Genomic DNA, 14,334 nt, shown 5'->3' with positions numbered 1-14,334 from the left:
AAAAAAAGAGAGAAAAAAAAAGAGTTCAAAGCTGGTATTTAAATACATATTACAGCCTACAGAACTTTTTCTATCAGCCTACAAGTATAAAAAAATATTACATACACTGCTAGAAGCGTGAACTACAACAGTTTAGAAACACAAGTATGAACTGCACCAATTTAATCTTTAAAATAACCTATAAATTTGTAATTTATACCAACTTCGAACTCCACGATGACAAGAGTTAGTCCTGTATTATGTAACAGGATCTAAGGTGGCACAGTCCAGCTGTTTGTGGCTATATAGGAAATATTCTTTCAACAAATAATTCTATAAAATGATAGTTACAATTAAGGCTGAAATCCAGACCACTTGCACCAGGGACCCAGGTCTGGTTGCTGCATCTAGATCGCCGTATCAACATAACAGGAATCCCAGGTCTGACAGCCCTGAACTGCACAGCAGCTGAATTTGCCCCTCTCTTTCAAGTACCACAGTAGGAAGTTGTCGGAGTATAAAATATAAGATGAGTTTTTTCTAAGTACATCATATGTATGTTTTTAATAATCTCTTCTGCCAGTTGTGTGATAAAAAGAACATTCAGTAAGGGGTCACGGATTAAAGACTGAAACACAGCCTTTTAAATGCCATTCCAATCCTTTGTCGCATGTTCAGCAACACCGAGCTCAAGTGACTTTCCACTCTGATCGCATTAAGGTTGGGAGAAAGAGGAGGGGTTTTTCGTTTCTGATTTCACAAAAATGCTGGCACATTACTCATGTAATCATTATTGAAAGTCATAGTTAATTCTGAAAAATGAAGATGCAGTTGCTGGCTTTAATAAATTTTTAATAACTATGGCTTTATCAGTAGGCTAATTCATTAAAAAACTAATTAGAAATGCAATCAGGTTGCAAAGTTTGTCCAACTATGTTTAATCTATTTCATCAAAAAGGATATCTATAAAGAGTGCAGCTATTCTTAAGGGACAGTACACCTATCAGTCATTTATAGGAATAAAAAAGCAATGCAGTCAAACTCATTTTGCAAAGGTTAATGTAGTCTGAAAAGCATTTATCCCCAATTTCCTCATTTTCAGGACATACTGAAGCTCTAGAGAGTCCAAAAATAATTTAAAAAGCTAGGTATTATTCCTGTGACACTTTCAGAGATCAAGTCTCTTCAAAAGCAAAAGAAGTAGGTTTTGGGAAGGATAGAGTTCCCAAAATTTAAATAAATGAATACTGAAGAAAGCTAGCATTCTCAACACCAGCTTACAAAGTTATACCACAAATAAAATTGACATCAGTGGAGAACATAGGAAAAAAAACCCTTAAAAGTAATGTCTTTCTTTTAAAAGGCTAAATTTTAAAAGCCATTTTGTTATACCTTTATGTAACAAAAGCCTTCAAGTTTTCTAACTAGTTATTATGGAATCATGTACTGGAAGTATGTATTAATATTATTTTATTAAATATTTAGGGATAATACAGCTTTACTTGTAGCTGTATTCCCCCCCCCAAAATATTCTCAAAATCTCTAAGACCATACTGTTTTGACAGAAGTCCTGAGGAAACCATTCTTTGATCAATTATGGGAGTTCTGTTGAGACTCAAGAATTGCCTAAAGGACAAACGGTTACTTTAATTCTAAGGATGTTGAAGATTGCCAATCAATACAATCACCTGCTCTTCCCATCCAACCTCTGCAAAGGCAGCTTTCATATTTGGTTCCACTTGTATCCCCTACTCAAGGCTTAGAAAAAGCACCACTTAAAACCCAAATATGTAAACAATTTAAGGTTCAAGCTATTTACTAATCCTTACTAACGTTTCCTGGATGAGTGGAGGTCACTTAGCAGTTTCTTCTTGAAGCTTTGTTTCTGGAAAAGCAAAACCATCTCAACCATACAAACACTTCCTTAACAGGATCACTACATTTTTTGTGTGTTCATGTAAAAACTAAGTATGCAGGTCTACTGTCAGTCATCAAAACAGTAAAAGCATGTTGAGAAAGCTAATTAAAGCTAAGTACAAACACTTTCACCCCCTCTTCAGCTTATTTTTCCCCAAAAGAAGGATCACAGTATGTTCTGTTACAGAAAACAGAAAGCAACACTTACTAATCTATAAAATATTCTTACATATCCAGACTGGGCGTGTGCTTATTAGCAAGCCAACGCTGCAGCATTTTCGGACAGTCTGTATCATGGATCACTAACTTTTCCCACATATTTCAATATTTACAGTGCTTGTACCACATAAGCAGTTATGCAAAAGCTGCTCATGGAGAATTTAATTGCTAATTACCATCCATGAAAAAATGCAACATAAGCTGTAAGCGCTCACTGAAAGTTGAGTCACCTTCTTTAATATCCTCTCAGTTGCTGAGCAGAGAGGTGACCCCAGTTCTCCTACAATCCTCATACAGCGAGACAGAACAAGTGAAACGTCACACAGTACAACTGAACAAGGCTGTAACCTCCACATTTTGCCCACCTGGTCTCAGTTTCCCAGGCACAAACTGTTTATGAGAGGAGGGGAAATAAAAATAAAGGTTATGGAAGTGGATAAGGTAGGGTCCTTTTGTTACTAACACACCACAGACCCATGACTGACCCCCAAAACGGCTACCATCACCAATGGTTCCCTCTTACTCCTAATTTAATGGTATAGTTAAATTATCTAGAACTTGTTTGTTGTTTTCTACATAAATTTTATACAAATATTTTTTACATTCCCTATATACATATAAAGATTTAATTTTTTTGTTTATTTTTTTAATTTAATTTTTTTGATTTAAACCTCTGAAACTGTTTAATTCCAACTAATACACAAGCAAGGGCAGCTGGGTTAGGTGGTTTTGGGGGGGGGGGGGGGGGGCGGGTGGAGCGGTTGGCTTCAAATGCACCTATGACAAAGTAACCAACCATATCTGTAATAACCAGATTAAAAAAAAACCTATCATCTAAAAATTAATTTAATTTGCAACAATATATACCCAGAGTTTAGCTGCCTAAATTCCTCTCTCCAGGGGACCCTTTTGGAAGGCTTAACTGTGCACTTCCATGCTTCTGCAGGTTGATTTTCCTTTGCAGTTTCTCTCATGTTGAACTGCTTAGGGTTGTAAAACATGACCTGAGGATACTTTTAATGATCCTGTAATGCTTTTCACTGCAAATTATTAGTAGGTATTTAACCTTACTTACACCCAAAAATATATTTCTCACTGGATTTTACACAAGCAAAGAATCCCTTTCTCAAGACAAGAAAAGAGCAGTGTGCAAACATGTTCAAGCACCAGGTTTGATAGGCAACAAAGCAGGTTTTATCTATTGATGTCAGGAAGAACTATTCCATTGCTCTACCAGTTTGAGGCACATTTGTGAAACCTGAGATAAAGCAATTTTTAAAACTGGTTACCAGTTCCCTTCCAGCAATATTGGCTCAGAAAACCAGGGTGGAAATACGAAGTTAAGTTAGGACACCAACAGTCAAACAGCTTTGTAGAGTTCCAGCAGGCGCATGCGGCCACACACACCTTCTACACACCCAATTCCAGGCAAAGAAAAAAAAAAAAAAACCATATGCAGGAGACATTACCAGTAGCATTGGGCATTATTCTCCAGTAGCTTCTCCACCATGTGCTCCACTCTTACAAACCAGCTTGGCACAGCTTTGTATATCAATGGGGTATCTGACCTGTAGAGGGAAGGTGATGGGGAAGGGAGCAAAATAAACAAAAGCATCTTCAGTACTGTATAATTTATAAAGCAGTCTTTAAATTCTATTTTTGTACATGACAGTCCCTCTTCCACAGACTGAATTCATTGTTCCTGAAACATTATCACAGTTACAAAGGCTGGGGTTTGGTTGTTTAGTTGTTTTTTTAAACTACACAAACTGCTACACTTACGTGAGCTACTATTTTAAAATCAAATCCTAAAAAAAAGAAAAAAATGTATAAGCATTCAAATGCAGCAGTTAAAGGAAATTGTATAGCAACAGAAATCATGAGAACATTCAAACAATACCTGAATTTGAAATTTATGTGCCTACATAGTACAGTGATATGAACTTCAGGAACTATTAAAGTGAGTCATATTTAAGTCTTCCACGTGAGCTCATTCTGTATCCTTTTTATGTGTATATCATCCTGAAAACATTACGTTATGGTTTTGCTGTTTGCATTTAAAAGAATAATAATAATCAAAGATGAAGTAGCAGTACCCAGGGTTAACTAGGAGAATGTCCCAATTCCAGGAAGAGAAGGAAAGAAAGACAGAGATCCAGATAAGCTTATAAAAATAAGTTATAAAGACATCTTAATATGTTCCTTACTTCAATATTCAATGAAACAAAACCTGTATGAGATGGAAGGAGTTTCAGAACTTGGCATTACTTAGAAATGGTAACACTACAGAGCACAGTGTACAGACTGATGAATTCCCTCAAGTGCTTAGTAAAATTAGCATCTCCAAGTATCTGACTGCATTGTGTCTCAACCCGGCCTCTTACTTGTCAGTTCCATAATACAGCTGCTTAAGGTCCTGACAGACTGTTCAAGTAGCATAGATCCTTCTAAAGGATCCAGTGATCAATCAGTGGGTAAAAGTCATTATAGGAGCATTCAGGCATTTCTAATCTTTCACATCCATCCCACTACTCCAAACTGGAAAAGGAGACTGAGCTCTGCGGTTTGGAATCCATGGGTACAGAGAAGCTTCAACAGCACTGGGACAAGAAACTCATTCTCCCTTAGTATCAATTGATCTCACAAAATGTTTGCTAAAAAACTACTTTTGTCTAAGTCATTTTGCCTCAAAACTTGGAAATTCACTTGCTCAGCCATAATTCAAAAGCAAAGACCCTGAGAAACTAGTGCTATCTCCTACATGCAGTTATTACTGTAAGCAACCCATCTGAAAAGCTTAATTCATTTTACTTATACCTATAGCAAGGACTCATTTGAAATGCACAAACTACTGCAGATGATGTAAATTAAAATTGCTACTGTGGAAGTACTTCCTAAACATACACCTGCCTGACCAGCAGAAGAAAAGAAAACCCACAGCAAAGGTTGTTCAAACCTTAAAAACTGCATTCACGTTGCATAAAGCCCAATAATAAAACACACATAACTTCTCTTACTACTGTACTTTGAAAGGTATTTCCTTTTAACAATAACCTAAATGGTTCAACCTTATATTTTAATAGTTAAAGAACCTATAACCTTACAGGAAATGTAAGAAGTCGAAGTAGTAATAATGTAGTAGTGTTCTAGCTATTAAATGCAAACATGCTAAGCTAGGATGTTCTGCTTCTCAAATTTAAGTCCCAACGCCTAGAAAAAGGAACAGTTCAGTTAACTCCTCACACAGCAGCAAGATCACAGTAGAAAAAGCATTCTGCAAGCAACTAAGTACTCTCCAGAAGTATTCTAGTTTCACTGAGCATCTTCCTTCAGATGCACTGAAGAGTGATGCACTGCCATCACATATAAGATCTTGAGTTACTCGAAACAAGAAAAATAAAACATGATAATAACCAGTTTCCCACATAGTCTTAATTCTGGAAAAAGAATGCTGGGACAATAAAGTGGTACCTAACTTCTATCAGGAAGAAGCAGGTGACCGATGGGGCTGACTAAAGACAAGCTTTAGGGCAAAAGCAGCTTCAGACACAAAGGATCTACAAAAAAGGAGACAAGCAGATGAAGGTGTAACCATTCCCCAGACTTTCAACATAACACTGTCTGTAATACTCAAGGACCATTCCAAATCACCCACAGAGCACTGTTCCCACCTACGTGAAGGCAGTACGAAAGGGGAGGTGGCACAATTCCCCTGAACATTTTCTTTCTTCTAGCTGTACTGCCAAGCAGTGCCTCAGCAGGAGGCAAGAAAAGAATAACCTGAAAATCTGCCCCATTGGTGACACCTTAAACATTTCTGCCCCTCGTTTCCTCAACCTTCTCACCAGTCACCAGATTCAATTCTTTGCTGTAGAATCAATGAGAAATGCCTATTGCTGGGTCGTGTTTTCTATCAATACAAGGGAAAAATCATCCAGATCCTTAAATCAGAGACTGATGCTTACAAAATTCCTGCCTAAACATTCCTCTCTGCCTCAACTGCACAATGTTTTGTTCCCCTTACAAATACGTCCTTTAGAATTGCATCGGAGGAATCACAGCACCTGAGCAAATGCCCGTTCCTTTGTTGTGCCACAGAATTAGCATTCTCTGAAATACAATCTTTATACTTGAAAAGATAAAGATTGGAAATATCATTCTCTGTGGACACTACACACTCCCAATAACTTTCTCATACCTGTTTTGGACTGCACAGCTGTTTAAAACAAGTTATTGTGATCTTATTCCCATTCCATTTTCTTGTAATTTAGGAAACAAATGATAGATAACTCACTACATGCTACTAAAGACGCTTCTTGACTTGCTTTTACTGGCTTGAAAAAGACAAAGCGTTCTGTCAATGACAGAGCTTCCCGTTCCCAATAGCATGGCATGCAGTAGCCTTGATGGCCATTTCAGCTGGCACCCTACCTACATTTGCTTTTTCTGTCGTTAAACTGCTACTCAGACTGTACTGACTCTCAAGATCTCACATATACATAAAGCAGTTTTGATCAATGATCTCCACCTTCCTCAATTCCAGTGAAGGGGAATTTTAACAGGAAACTACCTACCGTATACTTACCAAGTTGTTACTGTTTTCCTCAGATTTTAAAGTTTAGTTGACAGAAGATTACTATTTATCAAAACAGTAAGAAAGTGTGGAGAAGGACCCTAATTTGATATGTGAAAAGACAGAAAATATCTCAACATCCTGAAGATTCAACAATTGCCTGGTTTCTGGGAAAAGCATGAACAACAGCACATTAAGTAGAAGAGTCTGATTTCAAAGTTTTCTTACATTAATCAAAATAACTTGTAACTGTGTTTGAAGTTAAGAACTACTCTTCTACTTTTAGCATATTCCAATTATGGCTTGATTTGTGATGGCAGTGAAATGAGCTTTCCAAGTGGAATCCATTGTTCCGTTCTTCCCACCAGATAATTTGCTGCTAGGCGCTGCTTGCAACTTATCATCAATCAAGAAAAATGTCAACAGCGTGGCAGGATTAAGCATGCTGTACAGAATCAGCATTTCTGCATTAGTGGTTTGTCTCCGAAGGCCACGACTGTACATCTGAACTGCTACAGAAGAAAAACACAAGCGTCGCTTTGGTTTTGGGCTGCCATTTTTCAAAAACTGCCCCAAATAACGAAGGATGTAAAACTTGAAGAGTAATTCTCCTTCTTCCTCCAGGTAACTGTTAGAAACAAACCAATCATGCTATTCAAGAGCAACTAAAGGTTATTCTTGCTATAGATCAAAGACAAACGCACACTGCTAAAACACTTCACCTAGTAGCATTAAAGCTAGACAGAGAAAAAAGCTTTTATCCCATTTATTTTAGTACAGGTGCTGTATGCATCAGATAAGACTTAAAATGTTCAAGTTATTTCAGATATGAAATTAGATATTTTTAGATGTGTCTTTAATAAAACAGTTTAATAAAATATTCCTACTAAAAGATCACTGGTGTCTTTTTTTAAATTTGACAATGTTCAGTAGGTTCCCCCCCCCCCCCAGTTTTGCAATAGCAATTTTATACATTTAAGACCAAAGACGACACTAATAAAAACATGCCTTATTTCTAGGTTGAATTTTCCTAGCCTGTATTTCTCATACCTAAAACTTTGTACGTTAGTTTACTATATTGAAGGCCCACGGAGACTTGCACATGGAGTCTTCCTTCAGCCTCTGCAGAATTCCCAGTCTGACAACGAAGACACATGACAGGCCACTGTACTGAACCACCCGACATTCCACAGCTAATCTTGAATTTCTAGTTGGCAAAGCCAAACACTTCTAAGTAGTTCCCACAGATATTATCAATATGTCAACCGCTATTTCTCATCATAGACATAACTGTTGTTCAGGAATGACAGAGCAGAAAAAAACAGATTAATATATTACACTTACTACCCACTGCAATGGATAAATGCTAATTTTGATTTTAATCGACAATACAGACATTTCCACATTATAAGCAACTGAGCTCTACCAGACTTGGAAGAAGAAATTTTACAAGATTAAAAAGAAGTACCTACAATAACAGCTATAATATAGCCATTTTACCCAAAACATGGAAAGTTTGAACACAAACATTTAAAGATATTCTGTGATACACTTATTTGGATACAAAGGGTACCAAAATACCCTCCCCTACCACTCCGTACTGCGCTGCATAGAAAATAAGCTTTTTTAAGACTACTTACAGCCATCTTCAAAAGGTAGTTATAGCAGTACTACATGCAACACTGAAGAATGAGAAATTCAAACTACAAAAACACACCCATAAAATCATAATAGAAAAAACTTTCAGTACTAGACGAATTCATCAGATTTATGGCAAAGAAATTCAGTTTACTTGATTACTTCACCAAAATTGGAGCCATCCTAATTCAACAATCTTGATTCCTGCTACTTTCAGTCTTGATTAAAAAATTAAGTAGGTCAAAGGAATGGAGAAAATGAGACAAATCTGAAGAACTACTCAGTTAGAGCCCTCAACCTTAAAGCCATATGCACTTCTCTCCTTACCTCCAGCAGAAAGGATAGCTGTGCTTAAAACTACTGCTGTGAACCAGTCTGCCTTTCTCTTTCAGTAATTTAATGATGTTCTTATCTGCATCCTAAAAAGACAGAACAAAATATTTTCCTTGGAATACAAATTTCACTATTTCAGTAAGCTACTACAGGATTTGTCTCCAATACCCAAGTTAAGAAAATCCCTACAAATAATCCAGTATTTACACACACAAATCCAAAAAGCTTCTAAACAATTTACGCATTTACTGCAGAGGCACCTTAAAACACTAAAATTGTGAAGTTATTTGCTCTCCAAATCCTAGTATATAGCATCAGTCCTTTTTTTGCCCTTCACTCTTGTTTCCCCACACACACAACTGTGCACAAAATTCAATTTTTCTGTAGCACATATACAAGCCAGAACACATTATTTAATATCTTAAATCTTTCATTGAGTTTTCTGATTTTGTGGCAGGAAATCACATAGTGCTTCTCACCTAATATTTAGACTTCACTACAACACATTTCTCTAACGTGACTACAGTTAGAAAAGTTGAAGCATCTCTTGTAATACCTTACTAACCAAACAGGACTTACATTCTAGGCTGGAAGTGAAAATTGCATATTAATAAGCAAAGGCATCTTACTGTACAAACAAGTGTAACATCACATTCAAAAGGAAAAAAAATACTAAGATTTATGATAAAACAGTATTAATCAGCTAAGAATTCAGCATCGTAAGAATCTCTTCCAACAGCCTTAAGTTCAGATTCCTATCAGCAAGAAGCTAAAAGTAGCCTCCAGCATTCTCTTATTTGCTTTAATATATAGCAGGAAGCTATGATAGCTGTTTGAGTTCAAATATAACAAGATTTTTAAGTCTCTCTCAAGTAAATTGTGTTTACAGGAACATGCTTTGCTATCAAACTGAAGCAGCAAGAAACAGCAAACCCAATTCGGTTTCTTAGCGCAGAGAATTGAAGAGTCACTCCTTTCTATGGATTTGTGACTGTAGCAATCTGGAGTTCCTGCGGGTTCCTTTTACATGGATTCTCTTGCATCTACTGGCAAGTAAATTCACACTGCAACACCACACAAGTGGGGAAAATGACTGGATAGTTCTCCTCTAACAAGTCATGTTACACTAACCGGCTGGTGTAATCTTAACAAAAACACCTGTGAATTCAGAAGTCATCCAGAGGTAAGGGAAGCCTCTGCACACTTGCCTAGAGACTGCACGCATAGCATTGCCTCGAGAAACACTGAAAAAGTGAGACACTTTCTGCAGTAGATGCAAACAGGGGATACTCCTCTTTCACTATGAGATACACAGGATTACTTACATTTCAAATTCTCTATTTTTCAGCTACTGTAATAAACAATTGCAACATTGTCGCAAAAATTAAAACACATTTTGGTTTTTCCAGATACCAAAGACACATCAAACACAAAGCCACTTAAGGGAAGAGAACATTTCTACCATGTATAAAATCTATGTTGAATAAAGTAGTAATTTACTTTCTCCAAGACCACTAACCTTCACATACTGTCCAGCAAAGTCAGTCACTTCTGCTGTGAAGCAGCCTGACGCATCAACAGGACAAATGGGCACAGAATCTTTCTGAATGATATTAAAATCCATGCAGACTCTGTAATCATCCTATAAAAGAGACAAGCACCAAGTTATAGAAATACTGAATACTGGATAAAGTATCCAACCCTGGAAGAAGAAAATAAGTATTAAACAGAAAACGTGATGACTGGACAATAGCAGCAAAATAGTTGGCATTCATTAATCCCAAATATGTATAGGAAAACAGGTATTTTACAGGATTGTAGTTATATTCATCAGAATATGTGTTTTCTCTCACCTAGTAAAGGGGATATGTCAATGTGCTTCTGTGCACATACATACAAATACATATATACGCATACATACACGTAGTCAACAGCTTCAGGCTACTACTGCACAGTGAAGGAACCAACTATGTCATGCTCTTGTGCCCATCAGACTTGTGCCTGTCTAGCACACAAGCCTGCATGGCATTTTTCAGAAAGCAGGTTGTTTTAATCAATCTGATTCTGGAACTCCACATAAGAAATCCCATTTTCTGAATGTCTTAATGATCCAAAGTCTTTAAATCTGTATTTCTCAATCTTTGTTGGCCTGTAGGCAATGCTACTGACCAAGAACTACACATGGACAACATCACAGGTTATTTTCCTGGCCAGTCTCCATTTAAATTTTTAATTTCCTGTAGCAGTAAGAAAAATCAAAAAACTACTAAGAAAAAGGTCACTTCAGACTTTCCTGAACATAACTACACAATGATAGTATGTTAAAAAAGATAAAAACAAAATTATTAGGGGAATAGAAAAGTTCAGATTTTAATTTCAAGTCTGAAGTCAAAGGCAGTCCGTATTTTAACCAATTACCATTCCAGATTACCCACTTTCTTGCCCTAAGGCAAGGGAACATTATTGGGGGTGGGAGGGGATGGGAGAGGATGGGAGAAGGGGACCAGCTGCAGATCAGCACTCTTGGTGCATTCACAAGGTCACTTCATTTTCCTCAAAGCATGAGGAAAACTGCCCCATCTAAGCCTGCATCGAGTCAGGTTCGTTTTTGAGTCAGAGGTTCCTGTACCACTGCTGACAAAGGAGGGGAAAATGCCGACTTCAGGGACAAAAACTTCAGTTGTGTGTGAAACAGATCCTGCGGTGACCCTGCCTGCCGCAACAGGCCACAGTCGAACTTTGACCCCCCTCCACGTTTAGAGCTCCTCTGCATTCTGTAAAATGCAGCTGCTACTTCATAGGAGTTGCGCTCTAAAGCCAATTGTCCACCTTGATCAAGGAGACCCCCTGCAGAAGCAAGCATGTAAAATAGGCATTAAATAAGCAAGTGCTCCATAGGTAGCTGAATTCTCCTTTCCTAAATATAATCAGCACAGGCATGCCAACTCTGGAGTGACAAAGCAGTGTCTCCAGATCCTTTCTGTTGTCCTCATCCTATACTTCCAGCCCTACCCATTAGTTCACATAGTCACCAGCTCCCTCAAGCCAGATGTGGCAGGTTTTGCCCGTTGATCCATAGTGCACTTTAGAATAATGAAACTCATTCACAGCAGTAGCTAAGTTGGCTACGTTACGTACCAAGGCATTACATGAAGAAATGAAAAACCACTTCAGCTATAGCTCTCATTTACTCCAGACAACAGTCTCTCTCCACTCTCCAGCAGCTGCGGACAGCCACCACAAACTTCAGTCAATAGATTAACTGAGATAAGCCCATTCTCGGTTGACCTTTCATCAGCTATTATTGCTGAGATACCGCAAGCAGACCGCAGTGTTTAAAATGTAGGCCAGATGACAGAACTAACATCAACCCTGATTTGGCAGTGAATTGTAAAAGGCTTTGAAGAAGCAGCCAGCAAGAACTACAAAGCTTGGCACGCTCACAACCTAGCTAAAACGTAATAACAAACCTTCCACTTCGCAGGACCTAGGTCAAGAGGTGGTTCAGTTCGATTTGTATCGCTGATGCAGCCAATAACGTATAAAGGGCTTTGCTATTTTGGTTTTCTACAGTTAGTTCCTGTCTTTTGAAGAACTCAAACTTGAATGTGAAATCTTTCCAGGCTGACCTGCCATTTGATTTAATGAAGATTTGCTCCAGTAACCACAACCCAAGAAGATATTCAGGCACATACAGAAATGCACAAACGCTAAGCTCCACTGGAAAGCCAAGACAAATTCCAATTCTTTCCAGGATATAAGTCATAGCATTCACTTTTGTACCTCTGCCACAATTAAGTCTCTCAAGAGATTAGAAATAAAAGTTGTAATGCAGAAAACTAATAAAGCAGAAGCTATTAAACAGCTCACTGATGAGAACTCAAAGCTTTTCTATCTCAAATTGGAAAAAAAAAACCCCAACCAAACCCAAAAACAAAACAAACACACAAAAGTCAAAAGGTTCAACTTAAGCACCTCTTAACAAAAATCCAGCACCTTTTCAGTAAAATGCAAAAGTAAAGTGCAACACTAACAGACTTACGAAATGTCTGTGACAGTCTATGCAGGCAGGCAAAGTATAGAGCTTCTCTGCAAATTAGTATGTCACTAAAGCTTTTTAAATTGACTGTAGATACATCTACGTATGATGAAATGCCCCAGCAGATGACTTTTAGTGTCATGTTAATCTGGAGGTACTGTGAGTTTATGCAGTTTTTAATACAGGTCTGCCTCGTTCTGTGGGCTTTAGTTTTGATGTCTTTTGAACTGAAATAGAAGAGTGCTCTGATATTGTGGGGCAGCTTGTATTTGGCAAAGGTATCACAGAGGACAGTAAAACCACATATCCTGGAACTAAATCAAGGTCAATTCTTACTTTAAATTCTGTTGGAGAGGGATACATTTCTAAGCTATCAACAATATCAAATATGTATCAGTAAGTAGGATGATAAAAAAAACCTTACTTTCTAACCCTGTTTATCAAAGGGTATTGAGGGGAAGGGATACAGACAAGATACAATGCTTCCTGTGAAGGACTGTGCTCTGTTTCGTCTACTGACTCTTGCCTCCTGCTCCATTTATCCATTTCCTTTCCACCTTCAATACAACAGTAAATGAAGTAGCAGAGACCCAACTAATTAGGAAGACAGTCCTGAGTTATCTCCCTTCTTGCATCTAAGCTTGTCTGAAGGCAAACATCTAATGCCAACACATCTAACACTCAGTGTTCTATACAGAGCCTGCTGTACAATGATGAATTCCTGAACCTAAACCAGAACCCTTTGTGAGACTTTGTAAGCAAAAACTATCAGTGGGCTGTTCAAAACTGAACTACAAGCACGCCAAAAAAAAAAAAGGTAACAGCATTAAGTGCGACACATACTATGCAATCTTCTAAAGGCAGCACAGCCAGCTGACACAGGTCTATGCATTATGAAGTCAAGCTCCTCCTTCCCTAATGAGCACAGTTTTGTTTGTGATGTTAGTGTACTTTTTCCTCACAAATATTTTATGCATTTTTTTCTTTGCAATGCATTTAACCAGTACCCTCATGTTCTTAAAAAAACGGGTTTAAAGATAATTGCTGACTTGCCAGGAAAGAGAAAGAGACAAAGGATCCTTTTTGCTCTGTATCTACACAAATGTCTTTGGGCTTATAACAAAATCAAATAAAAAGAGCAAGGATCATCCTTGCTCTAACTGGCCAGCCAGGCTTTCCAACAAACCGTTTCCAACAATTAAACTGTACTGTGCAAACAGACAACATAACAACGCAGCAGCCAAAGAGGAGCTCTGGAAGAAACTTCCCCATTAGCAGCCTATTCCCTTCCTTTACTCCATTTCCTACAGCAGAAGCTCCTGACTCAAAACCTGACTGCTCTTTCACCTCTCAGTCATGTCCTTGTAAGATGTAACCACAGGGGAGTGTCTGAGGTGCTCACAGATTGACAGGATTTAGACTCCTTGAGACACTTTACCAGTTACAAGGAATTTCTTTATTAACTAATAACATACAGCCCACTCTAAATTTCTTTATTTGCAGCTGTGTTAAGCTGGGACGTCTTTTCATATCAATGTTCATCTTGACAAGGGAAACACCACCACAACGGATGCACTCTTCAGAAAAATACAGGGGAAAAGATAAAAGACAGAAAAGGATGGGATATTTCACATGA

The 14,334-nt window shown here is 37.8% G+C and overlaps 1 protein-coding gene across 2 annotated transcripts in view; it reads right to left on the bottom strand.

The window, feature by feature from the left end:
* Positions 1-14,334, bottom strand: part of IARS1 (isoleucyl-tRNA synthetase 1) — a 112,413-nt gene that overhangs the window by 63,902 nt on the left and 34,177 nt on the right. For both annotated transcript variants that reach the window (XM_055710372.1, XM_005444421.4), the window contains exons 12-14: positions 10,179-10,301; positions 8,654-8,745; positions 3,585-3,683 (exon numbers count right to left, since the gene is read on the bottom strand). In XM_055710372.1, coding sequence (XP_055566347.1) covers positions 3,585-3,683; positions 8,654-8,745; positions 10,179-10,301 — 314 coding nt within the window. The remainder of the gene's footprint in view (positions 1-3,584; positions 3,684-8,653; positions 8,746-10,178; positions 10,302-14,334) is intronic.

The sequence above is a fragment of the Falco cherrug genome, chromosome 4 (assembly GCF_023634085.1).
Source record: "Falco cherrug isolate bFalChe1 chromosome 4, bFalChe1.pri, whole genome shotgun sequence".
In the NCBI taxonomy this organism is placed as follows: Eukaryota; Metazoa; Chordata; class Aves; order Falconiformes; family Falconidae; genus Falco; species Falco cherrug.
Note: the sequence above shows the minus strand (reverse complement) of the source record. Positions and strands in the feature narration are given on the sequence as shown.